The sequence below is a fragment of the Orycteropus afer genome, unplaced genomic scaffold, assembly GCF_000298275.1.
Source record: "Orycteropus afer afer isolate SDZICR_OR568_19922 unplaced genomic scaffold, OryAfe1.0 scaffold00329, whole genome shotgun sequence".
Classification (NCBI taxonomy): Eukaryota; Metazoa; Chordata; class Mammalia; order Tubulidentata; family Orycteropodidae; genus Orycteropus; species Orycteropus afer.
The window spans coordinates 2,982,227-2,994,554 of record NW_006921916.1 but is presented as its reverse complement, the minus strand read 5'-3'; the positions used below and the strand labels follow the sequence as shown (position 1 = coordinate 2,994,554).

The 12,328-nt window shown below is 38.8% G+C and overlaps 1 protein-coding gene across 1 annotated transcript in view; it reads left to right on the top strand.

Moving 5' to 3' along the window:
- TCEA1 (transcription elongation factor A1) overlaps window positions 1-12,328 on the top strand; it is a 106,402-nt gene that overhangs the window by 74,924 nt on the left and 19,150 nt on the right. Inside the window, exon 8 of the mRNA XM_042782458.1 lies at window positions 4,800-4,946. Coding sequence (XP_042638392.1) covers window positions 4,800-4,946 — 147 coding nt within the window. The remainder of the gene's footprint in view (window positions 1-4,799; window positions 4,947-12,328) is intronic.

The following is a 12,328-nucleotide window of genomic DNA, read 5'->3' as shown; positions in this document are numbered from 1 at the left end:
TTTGGTTCTTTAAAATAATTAATTTGAAGTTTGGAATTGTCCTATCTTTGGCCAATGGGAATTTCTTCATATTGGCTCCTGTGTCCATTTGACTCAAGTCACAATAGTCTTCATAACGTTCATGCTTTCTGGCATAAGAACGTGATCTTGGCTGATAATTTAGATGTGAAAGAAAAAAAGTGAGGACTAAGCAGTGGAGTTGGAAAAACAGGGAATAAGAGAAAAATAATAGTTTATTATGAAGGTTTCCTAAGAATGTTTCACCATGCGTCAGTATAAGGTAAGGCTTAATATGCTACAGTGATTTCTAAGATGTCTATAATAAAATTTGATTTAAAAAATATACTTGCTCTTCCAGTAAGATGGAGGAATAAGCAGACAGGCAACACGGACCCTCTTCAACAAAGAGAAGAAAAACTAATTGACAGAGATACAGAAGATAATCCTTGGAACCCTGAGCTTTGAAAGGAACTATATACAGAAGTGGATTAGGCACCAACTAGTGGAAAAACCTGAACGAAAACAGTGAATACAGAGACGGTCGGAGCTGCGGACTATCAGCTACTCTGACGAGACCAACAGCCTGAATATTTCCAATTGGTGTTGGGACCTGAGAATTGACCTAAAGATCAGTCCCAGTCACCAAGGGCTGCAGGGACAACTGCTCTCATGGCCTCTGACTAGGAAGGGACACAGCAAGGAGGGAGACAACCTGAGCTGTGACTTTCTGCTGTCCAGAGGGCTTAGCCATTTTGATTATTTACACGTGGCAGCCATTTTGGATATTTAAAGTGATCAAGGGCACAGCCATTTTGAATGTTTATAAGCAGGGGCTATTTTGGATATTTAAAGTGACCGAGTGCTTGAACAATTTCTCTTAGAAAGATCAGCACGAGGCCGGTCCCCATGAGGCGGAGGTCAAAGATGTCCCAAATGTCCAAACTACCATGCCACTCCATCGTTTCAGACATTAACTCCTCCTCCTCCTCCCAGTAATTTCCCCAGTCTCAGGGTTCTGTATTTCGCTGTAACGCCTCACAGAACTCACAGACACCCAAGGGTTCGTCTCACGTAGTAGTGGTGGAGGCTGGCACGCTGGTGAGTCCCGGGTCCGTGAGTAGGTCTGGCGGATCCTCCCAACACTCGGGGTTTGATGAACCTCGATCAGCAGATCAGATGACAGCTGCTATCCCAAATCCAGGGGGTGAGATGAGGATGATCCAAGACACAAAGCTGGAGCAAAAGGAGAGCGAATCTTTCCAGGAGATTCGTAGGTATACCCTCAGGGAAGCTAAGGGTGGTGATTTGAATTATACCCTACCGCAAGGCAGGACTCAAGATACATTCCACCTGTGTTGCCCCAACAGAATTAACCTAAATCCCATCACAGAGTCGATTGCCAGTCATTATAGGGAATGACTACTACCAGCTGCCCAGCCAAGTTGATACCTGACCTTAACTACCACAGCACCCCAAACAGGCATGGATAATGGGATTTACAAAACATCACAGAATGGAGGACAATGGCTAGAAGGGCCACATCAAGCAATTGACTGCACCGAGGGTGCAGCCATTTTGAATATTTACAAGCAGTGGCCATTTTGGATATTTAAAGTGACCAAGTGTGCAGCCATTTTGAAGGTTTACAAGCGGTGGCCATTGGATATTTAAAGTGACCGAGGGTGCAGCTATTTGAATGTTTACAAGTGGCAACCATTTCAGATTTTAAAGTAATAGCATTCTCATTTGGATTCCAGGGACCTGAGAACAGGCTCTGTTTGCCAATGGTGACAAGGACGAGAGGCTGATAACAGGAAAGGAGACAGGTGGTGAGTGTAAGTGCTGTCAGCTAGTGAATAGAGGAGCACAGCACAGTACCCTGCCTGTAGAGATAACATACAAAGAAAACAAAGAAAATGAAAATTGTGGGCAAATCACTCCAACATATAATCACCAATTAAATATAAACACAAAAATGTCACAATGCCTCAGAGACGACAGAGCATCACAGTCCACACAGAGAAGTAAGATAAAGCGGGAGAAACAGGGACCAGGATACAGACCCAAAACACATCCCTGAGAAAGACACAGCATTGGAACTCCTTGATAAAGAATTCAAAAAATTACATTTAGGTATCTTCAGAGGATTGAGAGCTAGACCAAGGAAAACACAGACAAAACTCTAGAAGAATTTTGGAAGAAAATACAAGAACAAAATGACAACATAAATGAAAAATTAGAAATGACTCTAAATCTACAGATAGAAATCCAGAAGACTAATACTAAATAGTCAAAAATAGATAACACACTGAAAGGGCAAAGGAGTAGAATTGATGCAATGGAAGACAGAATTAATGAGATTGAAGACAAATACCTGAATACTTCTTTGGAAAGGGATCAATCAGAAAAAAGATCAAAAGAAAATGAAGAAAACCTAAGGTTTATGTGGCATACCATCAGAAGGAATAACCTACATGTCATTGGAAGTCCAGAACAGGAAGAGAAAAATAAAACCACTGAGAAAATTGTCCAAGATTTGTTGGAGGAGAACTTCCTGATATGATGAAAGATGAGAATATATCCATTCAGGAAGTCCAGTGAACCCCAAACTGGATAGACCCCAAAAGAAAATCACCAAGATGAGAATATATCCATTCAGGAAGTCCAATGAACCTCAAACAGGATAGATCCCAAAAGAAAATCACCAAGACATATCACCATCAAACTCACCAAAACCAAATACAAAGAATCATGAGAGTAGCACAGGAAAAATGAAAAGTTACCTACAAGGGGCAACCGGTAAGACTAAGCTCGGATTTCTCAACAGAAACCATCAGGCAAGAACACAGTGGGATGGTATATATAAAACACTGAAAGAGAAGATTTTCCAACCAAGAATTAGGTACCCAGCAAAATTGTCCCTCAAGTATGATGATGAGATTAGGAGATTTCCAGATAAGCAGAAAGTAAAGGAATTTGTTAAAATCAGATGTACCTTACAAGACATGCTAAAGGGAGCCCTTTGGACAGAGAAGCAACAACAATCAACAACAACTGACCACTAACACACATGATGATATAACCCAGAAACCAACCCAGCTATGGAAGTGTCCAAAGTTAATAAGCCTACAAGATTGTAAACGGAATCAGAGACACCAAGTGACAAATGAGGACAGCTACAAACCAAAAAGAGGGAACAAAATCTGTGTCATTACAGAACTTCTAGATGGTAGGGAAGTCAAGACAACTACAAGATAGAATGGACTGTTCTACACTTGGGAAGAAAACTATAAATCACAGGGTAACCTCAAAGAAAAATGATAAACCTTCACATCAAAATAAAAAAGGGGACCAGCATAAATATTCAGCAAATACTAAAACAATAGCAATGAAGGAAGTGATAACATGATTCACAAACAAAACAAGCTCAGCATAGAAAGTTGTATGGAACAAAGAAATCGACACAATGGAAAAGCACATAACAAAAATGGCAGCAACAAATTCATATCTGGCAAGGGACTTATCTCTAAGATTAATGGAAAACTCCAGTACCTCAACAGCAAAGGAATTAACAATCCAATTGAAAAATGGGCAGAAGACATGAATAGACGCTTCACCAAGGAGGATATTCTGGTGGTCAGCTAATACACGAAAAGATGCTCACAATCATTGACCATCAGAGAGATGTAAATCAAAACAACAATGAGATATACCATCTCACCCCGGCACTGATGGCACACCTTGAGTGCTGGGGTGAGATGGTATATCTCATTGATATGAGTGCTCAATGAGACAGAAAATAACAAATGCTGGTGGGGATGTGGAGAGATTGGGACTCTCATTCATTGATTGTGTGACTGTGAAGTGACACAACCACTGTGGAAAGCAATATAGCGATTCCTTAGAAAGTTGAAATTGGAGATACCATTTGGCCCAGCAATCCCATTACTAGGTATATATCCTAGAGAGGTGAGAGCCAGGACATGAACAGATACATGCATGCTCATGTTCATCACAGCACTATTTACAATAGGAAAAAGATGGAAACAACCTATGTGCCCATCAGCGAAAGAATGGATGACCAAACTATGGTACATACACATACTGGTATGCTATGCAGCACTAAAGAATAATGTAGAGTCTACAAAACACTGCATAATATGGATGAACTTAGAGGACATTATGCTGAGTGAAATAAGTCAGTCACAGAAGGACAAATATAGTATTAGTTTGTTGTTGTGGAGGGTCAAGGAAAGGTTTATATATGGAGGGAAACTTTCTTTGTTGGTTGCCAGGGGTGGGAGGGGATGGGAGGGAACAATGCAAAAAAAAAAATGCATTGACCCATGTCACTTTAGTTTTGTGTATTTTATTGTACATAAATTATATTTCAATAAAATTAAAAAAAAAAAATCTTGGCTTAATTCTGTGTTATTTTCTGCCTTAGGTCTGGAACCAGATATTCCCTCAAGGGTCACTGGTTCCTTTGGAGCTGTGGAAGTGGGAGGAATTAGTATTGGAGATCACAGTCTGGACTCTAGGAGTGCTTATTGCTATGGGATTACATTTTAAGCCTTTCCAACAGTAATTGAATCTGTTTTTCACATACAGACTTACAGATACTTGAAGAAATTTTAAAAGGAAGAAAGCTCTTAAAAGTCCTTTGAGGAAAAATACTAATTTGTCACTTCTGAAACTTTAAAACTTGATTTTGGTTTTGTTAAGGTAATCGAGCATTAACGCTTTACAGATAGGTAGAAAGTTCCTATAACTGATTGGTATTTCCACTTTCCTAATAGGAAATGGCTAGTGATGAGCTCAAAGAGATGCGGAAAAACCTGACCAAAGAAGCCATCAGAGAGCATCAAATGGCCAAGACAGGTGGAACCCAGACTGACTTATTCACATGTGGCAAATGCAAAAAGAAGAATTGTACTTACACACAGGTTGTGATCATTTGTAGTTACTTATTTCTGTATCGGGACTGCTTGTAGCTCTTGGGTGAAAACAAGTAGCAATCTAATTACTAATACTTAATTTTTTTCCCCCCAAGGGGAGATATGATCACTTAAGTACAAAATGCTTTAGAAAGAGTAGCAGTTTCCAATTAATTGAAAATAAGTTGATCATTATAATTTCCTACAAATAGTTATTATCAAGCTATATTAGTTAAATGAATATAAATCATCATGTGATTTAATAAAATGGCCATGTTTTTTCTCTAAGCAGTCTTTCTTCATAAGCAGTCAAGTGGTGGACTATATAATTTAAGGAAAATTCTTCATTTTCCCTCACATTGAATATGGATACTTTCAGCCTAATTGGTTCCTGGATATTATATTCTTTTTTGTAACATATTGATGACTTCTATATTAGTATAGGATGTAACTAACTATTTTTATTCTTGAACAGCTGAAAAGAATCACATTATAGTTACTTTGGTTGGATGTGCAAATGTGGAGATTGTTTTTTGTCACTGACGTTAATTTAACTTGCCAAAAGATATTTTGTGCTGTATCTGTAATATGTGCTAACCTAAACATTTTCCCCTTAAAAACACCTGATTGTTATGTTTCAGGTAGATTTAGAGAATTAATTTTTCTGGTTTACAGAATTAAGCACTTAAAAAAAAATAATGTCTCATGGCTAAACTCTGTGTATGCCATGGAAAGGAGTATTAGATTTTTTTTGAAAAATAGGTATTACATTCTCAGGGTAAGAAATTCAAAAGGTGCAAAACATTGTAAGTGAAAATTTTCCCTCCTATTTTTGCCTTGTGCTACATTGTTCTCTTTCCCTAGAATTTAACAAGAATTACAGTTTGTTGTGTAGCCTTCTAGATATTTTATTCATATTCATGCAAATATGAATATATTTTTGTTTTTCTGTTTTATAAGCACATATACCACAGTACATATTGTATAAGCTTCTACCTCTTTTCAGTTTTTTCCAGGTGCAGAATATTTCCTCTTTGTGTATATTTTAGTCAGTCTAAAACCCTTTACTTTTTTTTTAATTTATTTTTTATTGTGATTTGGGTGAAAGTTTACAGAGCAAATTCACTTTCCATACAGCAGTTCACATATAGTTTGTCTCATGACATTGACCACAGTTTACTACAATGCAACAGCTCCCCTACCACTTCTTCCCCATAGTTACCCCTCCCCAGTGTCCATCCCTCCATGCACCCCTGCCCCCTGAGTTGTCTCTCTGTGCATAAGCAGCCCTTTTCCTCCCATGATTGTTCTCTCCAAGGAGTGTGTCTACCTCAGATAAATGTTCAACTTATATGCCTGTCTTTTGTTTGGCTGGAAGCCACAAGTGTGGGTTCAATTCCAGACCTGAAGGGCAGCTAGGGGCCATAATCTCATTGGTTCTACCAGGCTCTATGAGAGCAGCAAACCTGGTCCCTTTTTTTTTTTTTTCCCCAAATGATTATGAGTTTTGTTCCACATTGTTCTCCCTCTCTATACAGGATCTCCTATGTAGATCCCCCTCTGAGTGGTTGACAGTGGTAGCTGGGCACGACTAGTTCTCTGGTCTCATAGTTGTATATTGCATGGTGTACCAGTCACTTGGACTAATTGTTTCCATGAATCTTTCGTTTTCTTCATTCTTCTTTGCTGTGGACGAGGAGAGACCCATTATTGCATCTGGATGGCTGCTTGTAAGCTTTTAAGATCCCAGTCGCTACTCACCAAAGTAGGAGTGGAACAATGTTTTATGTAGTATGTTATGCCAGTTGAGCTCTATGTCCCCTGTGACTATGGTGCTGAACCCACAGGTTCAACTACTCAGTCCCTCTGGGTAGCTGGCTGTGACCAAGAAGTGATTACAACCTTGTCCCTTGTCAGCTCTACCATACACCTGGGAATAATTACAGAACATACAAATATACTTGTAGAACCATTGTCTGCCAACCCTATTCATGGTCTTGTGTACACTCCCCCCTGAATAAACATACCTAATAGTTCAGCCTTTCCACCCTTTTATCTACCCGTATACCCATTTTTGCCTTCACTGACAGTGCAGTAGTATATGTGCAAAAGGGTTCATCTTTGTTGTCTGTACCTCCCATGTACGTCTTAAAACCCTTTACTTTTTGAAGTCTTTCTATTAGATCATAGTTGTATTATCAGATACTTCAGTGTTTTATTTTGGAGAACTGTTAGTACTGGTAGTTGTATCAACATATATTAAAATTGTTCTCAGAGAACCCTGAGTTTCAGTTAAGCTCTCTCTCTTTCTATGTAAACACAGACACACACACACAGTAGAAAAATCTGAGAAAGAAAAATTAGGTCTTAAAAATGTAATATAAGTATAAAATATTAAGTAGAAATGTACTTAGAAATAAAACAACTTTTTTTGAAAACATTTTAGTGTGTTTTAGGTGAAAGTTTACATTGCAAATTAGTCTCCCACATAACAATTCATACATAAATCGTTCTATGACAATGGTTGCTATCCTCATAATGTATCAATATCTCTCCCCATTTCTATGCTGCCTACCCTATTCTCAATCAGTCCAGGTTCTTAGCCCCTCCTGGCCTTCTCATCTTTGCTTTTGGGCAAATGTTGCCTATTTAGTCTTGTAAAGCAGATTCTAAGGAGCACATTCCTCATGGAAATTACTATTTATTTTTATAGGACAATCTATTATTTGGCTGAAAGGTGATCTCCAAGTGTGGCTTCAGTTCCAGATTAAAAGGTGATAGTCTTGGGCATTCCTCTGTTCTCTGCCAGTGCAGTAAGACTGGTCTTTTTTTTTAATGAATTTGAGTCTTGTTCTATCTTTCTATCCCATACTAACCAGGACCTTCTATAAGCATTCCCTGTGTTATGAACAAGGTCTGTTCCTAAGTGTGTCTTTAAGTCAGATATGTAGGTAAGTTGGAGCAGGTCTTTACATTTCGTGCTTAACCTTACTTTAGTGGAAGAAAAAGGTTCTGAAGCCTTTTCAGTGATTTAAAAACTGCATGTGTAGCAAGTAAAGGTGATTATGATGAAGAATTTGTTGTGAATAGGAACTCTGGTGGCACAGTGGGTAAGGCATTTGGCTGCTAACCCCAAGGTTGGCAACTCAAACCCACCAGATGCTCCACAGGAGGAAGATGAGATAATCTGCTTCTGTAGAGATTTACAGCCTTGGAAACCCAGTGGGCGTTGCTATGAGTTGGAATTGACTTGATGGCAGTGGGTTTGGTTTGGTTTGGTTTGGTTTGGGGGTTAGTTGTTTCAGAATGAGAGCAATTTATATAACATTACAGGGTAAGTACAAGTTGTCAGTAAGTTAGATGTTCATAACCCAGGTATTGCATGTATTGTGTCCCAGCTCAGAGCTGTTGTTAGTGGTAGTTGGGCACCATCTATTTCTTAGGGTGTCAGGCTAGAGGAGGCTGTGGTTCAGGTAGGCCGATAGTTCTTTAGACTGATTGTTTCTTTGAGTCTTTGTTTTCCTTCATTCTCCTTTGCTCCGTATGGAAGGAGACCAATAGTTGTATCTTAGATGGTCGCTTAGTAGCCTTTAAGACCCCACGTTACTCATCAAATTGGGATATAAAACATTATCTTTATGACCTGTGTTATGCTGATTGATCTAGATATCCCTTGAGACTATTGTCTTGAGCCTTCAAACCCAATTAACTCAGATAGAGTTTGTATATGTCTAGGAAGTCCTTAACTGTGCCCCCTAGGTGCTTTATTGTATTTATGAATATATATGCAATACATACAAGAATGTAGATAAAAATGCCTACAAGTATACCTACATATGCATACACACACATGTATTCCCATGCACCTTCCCATACTTTTGTAGCATACATACCTATGTAATCATTCAGATTTTTGGTTGTTAATACTGTTGCAGAACTGTGTATGTTATAGTAGTTACCCTAGTTGTCCTTTATTCTTGTGTACTTCCAGTGTTTTCATTTACCTTGGTAACATTGTACTTACTTCCCCCATATTGCTTACTGCCTTTCCATTCATGTATCTACTCTACTAAGTGATTCTCCATCCCACCCCCTCCCATCCCTAGTAATACCAAAGAATGTTGCTTTTTGTATGTAAACCTATTACTGAGTTTTTATAAAAGGAGTATCATTTTTGTTCTTTTGTGATTGACATATTTCAGATTCATTCATGTTACATGTTGTTTCACAGACTCCTCATTATTCTTTATCATTGCATAGAATTCCATTGTATGTATGTATGTTTTGTTGAAAACAAAACTGTTGATGGACTTTGATTGTTTCCATCTTTTTGCTATTAAGAATAATGCTGCAGTGAGCATGGGTGCGCATGTCTACTCATGTCACTGCTCTTAGTTCTCTAGGATACATATCTGGGAGTGGGCTTGCTAGATTGTAGACTATTTCTATTTTCTAGCTTTTTCAGGAAGCACTGTACCTTTATCCAAAGTGGCGGTGGTGGTGGTGTTAGGTGCCATCGAGTCGTCTCCAACTCATAGCAACCCTATGCACAGAAGAACAAAATACTTCCTGGTCCTCCACCATCTCCACGATCCTTGCTCTACTGGAGCCCATCATTGCAGCCACTGTGTCAGTCCATCTTGTTGAAGGCCTTACCCTCTTTTGTTGACCCACCACCTCACCAGGCATGATATCCTTCTCCAGGGAATGGTTCCTTCTTAAAACATGACCAAAGTAGGTGAGACAAAGTCTGGCCATTCTCACTTCCAAGGACCATTCCAGGTGCACTTCTTCCAGGACAGATTTGTTAGTTGTTTTAGTAGTCCATGGTGCTTTGAACATTCTTCCCCAGCACCACAACTCAAAAGCATTGACACTTCTTCAGTCTTCCTTATTCATTGACCAGCTCTCACATGCATATGAGGTGACTGAAAATACCATGGCCTGTGTCAGGTGGACCTTAGTCCTCAAGGACACATCTTTGTTTTTCAGCACTTGAAAGAGGTCTTTTGCAGCCAATTTGCCCAGTGCTGTGCTGTATGTCATCTGATGTCCTTGACTGCTGTTTCCATTGGTGTTGATTGTAGAACCAAGTAATATGAAGTTTTTGACAATGTCAATCTTTTCTCCATTTATTGTGATGCTGCTTATAGGTCCAGTTGTGAGGATTTTTGTTTTCTTTATATTGAGGTGTAATTCATACTGCAGACTATAGTCTTCAAACTTCATCAGTCATTGCTTCATATCATCCTCACTTTCAGCAAAGTTGTGTCGTCAGCATATTGCAGGTTGTTAATGATTCTTCCTCTAATCCTGTTACCATGTTCTTTATATAGTCCAGCTTCTTGGATTATTTGCTCAGCATACAGATTGTATAAATATGGTGAAAGGATACAATCCTGATGCACTCCATGCTTGATTTTAAACCATGCCCTTATTCTGTTTGAACGACAGCTTCCTGGTCTATGTATAGGTTCCTCATGACTACAAATAAGTGTTCTGGAATTCCCATTCTTCTCAGTGTTACCCATAATTTGTTATGATTCATACAAGCAAATGCTTTTGCATAATCAGTAAAACACAAGTAAACATCTTTCTGGTATTCTTTGCTTTGACCAAAGATCTATCTGACATCGGCAATGATATCCCTTGTTCCACATCTTCTTCTGAATCCAGCTTGAATTTCTGGAAGTTCTCTGTCAGTATACTGCTGCAACCATTTTTGAACTATCTTCAGTAAGATTTTTGCTTGCGTGTGATATTAATGATACTGTTAGATAATTTCCACATTCTTTGGAATCAACTTTTTTTGGGATGGGTACAAATATGGATCTCTTTGAATCAGTTGGCCAGGTAGCTGTCTTCCAAATCTCCTGTCATTAGCCGAGTGAGTGCCTCCAGCATGGCATCCATTTGTTGAAACATCAATGGGTATTCTGTCAATTCCTGGAGCTTTGGTTTTCACCATTTCCTTCAATGCAGCTTCAACTTCCTTCCATACTATTGGTTCTTGATCATATGCCACCTTCTGAAATGGAAGAACATCAACCAATTATTTGTGGTACAGTGACTCTGTGTGTTCCCTCCATCTTCTATTGGTATTTCCTGCATCATTCAATATTTTGCCCATAGAATCAGTATTACAACTCAAGGCTTAAATTTTTTCTTCCGTTATTTCAGCTTGAGAAATACTAAGCATGTTCTTTCCTTTTGGTTTCCTAACTCCAGGTCTTTGCCCATTTTATTATAATGATTGACTGTCTTTTCGAGCTGCTCTTTGAAATCTTCTGTTAAACTCTTTCATCTTGTCATTTCTTCCATTTGCTTTAGCTACTCTTCATTCAGGGACAAGTTTCAGAGTCTTGTCTGACATCCATTTTGTTCTTTTCTTTCTTGTCTTTTTAATGACCTCATGCTTTCTTCATGGATGGTGTTCTTGATGTCATCCTACAATTTCTCTGGTTTTTGGTCATTGTTCATTGCATCAAATCTATTTTTTAGATGGTCTCTAAATTCAGGAGGGATATATTCAAGGTCATATTTTGGCTCTCGTGGACTTGTTTTAATTGTCTTCAACTTCAAGTTGAACTTGCATATGATCAGTTGACGGTCTGTTCCACAGTCAGCTCCTGGCCTTGTTTTGGCTGAAGATATTGAGCTTTCCCATTGCCTCTTGTAGCAGATGTAGTCAGTCTAATTCCTGTGTACGCCATCTGGTGAAGTCCTTGTGTATAATTGCTGTTGGTGTTGTTGAAAAAGGTATTTGCAATGAATCAGTCGTTGGTCTTGCAAAATTCTGTCATGCGATCTCCAGCATCATTTCTATCACCAAGGCCAAATATTCCAACTACGGTGATTCTTCTTTGTTTCTGACTTTTGCATTACAGTCACCAGTGATAATTAACATGTCTTGATTGCATGTATGGTCAGTTTTAAACTGCAGAAATTGATTTAAAAAATCTTCAGTTTCCTCATCTTTGACTTTGGTGGTTGGTGTGCAAATTTGAATAATAGTCATGTTAACTGGTCTTCTTGTAGGCGTATGGATATTACCCTATCACTGGCAGCATTGTACTTCAGGACAGATCTTGATACATCCTTTGTGATGATGAATGCCATGTCATTCCTCTTCAATTTGTCATTCCTGGCATAGTAGATCATATGGTTGTCTGACTTAGAATGGTCAAAACCAGTCCGTTTCAGCTCACTAAAGCCTAGGATCTAGAACCAATGGTAATGAAGGAAGAAGTCAAAGCTGCAATGAAAGAACTGGCAAAGAACAAGGCTCCAGGAATTGATGACATACCGATTGAGATATTTCAACAAACAGATGCCCCATTGGAGGCACTCACTCAGTTATGCCAAGAGATTTGTAAGAGGAACTCATGAGG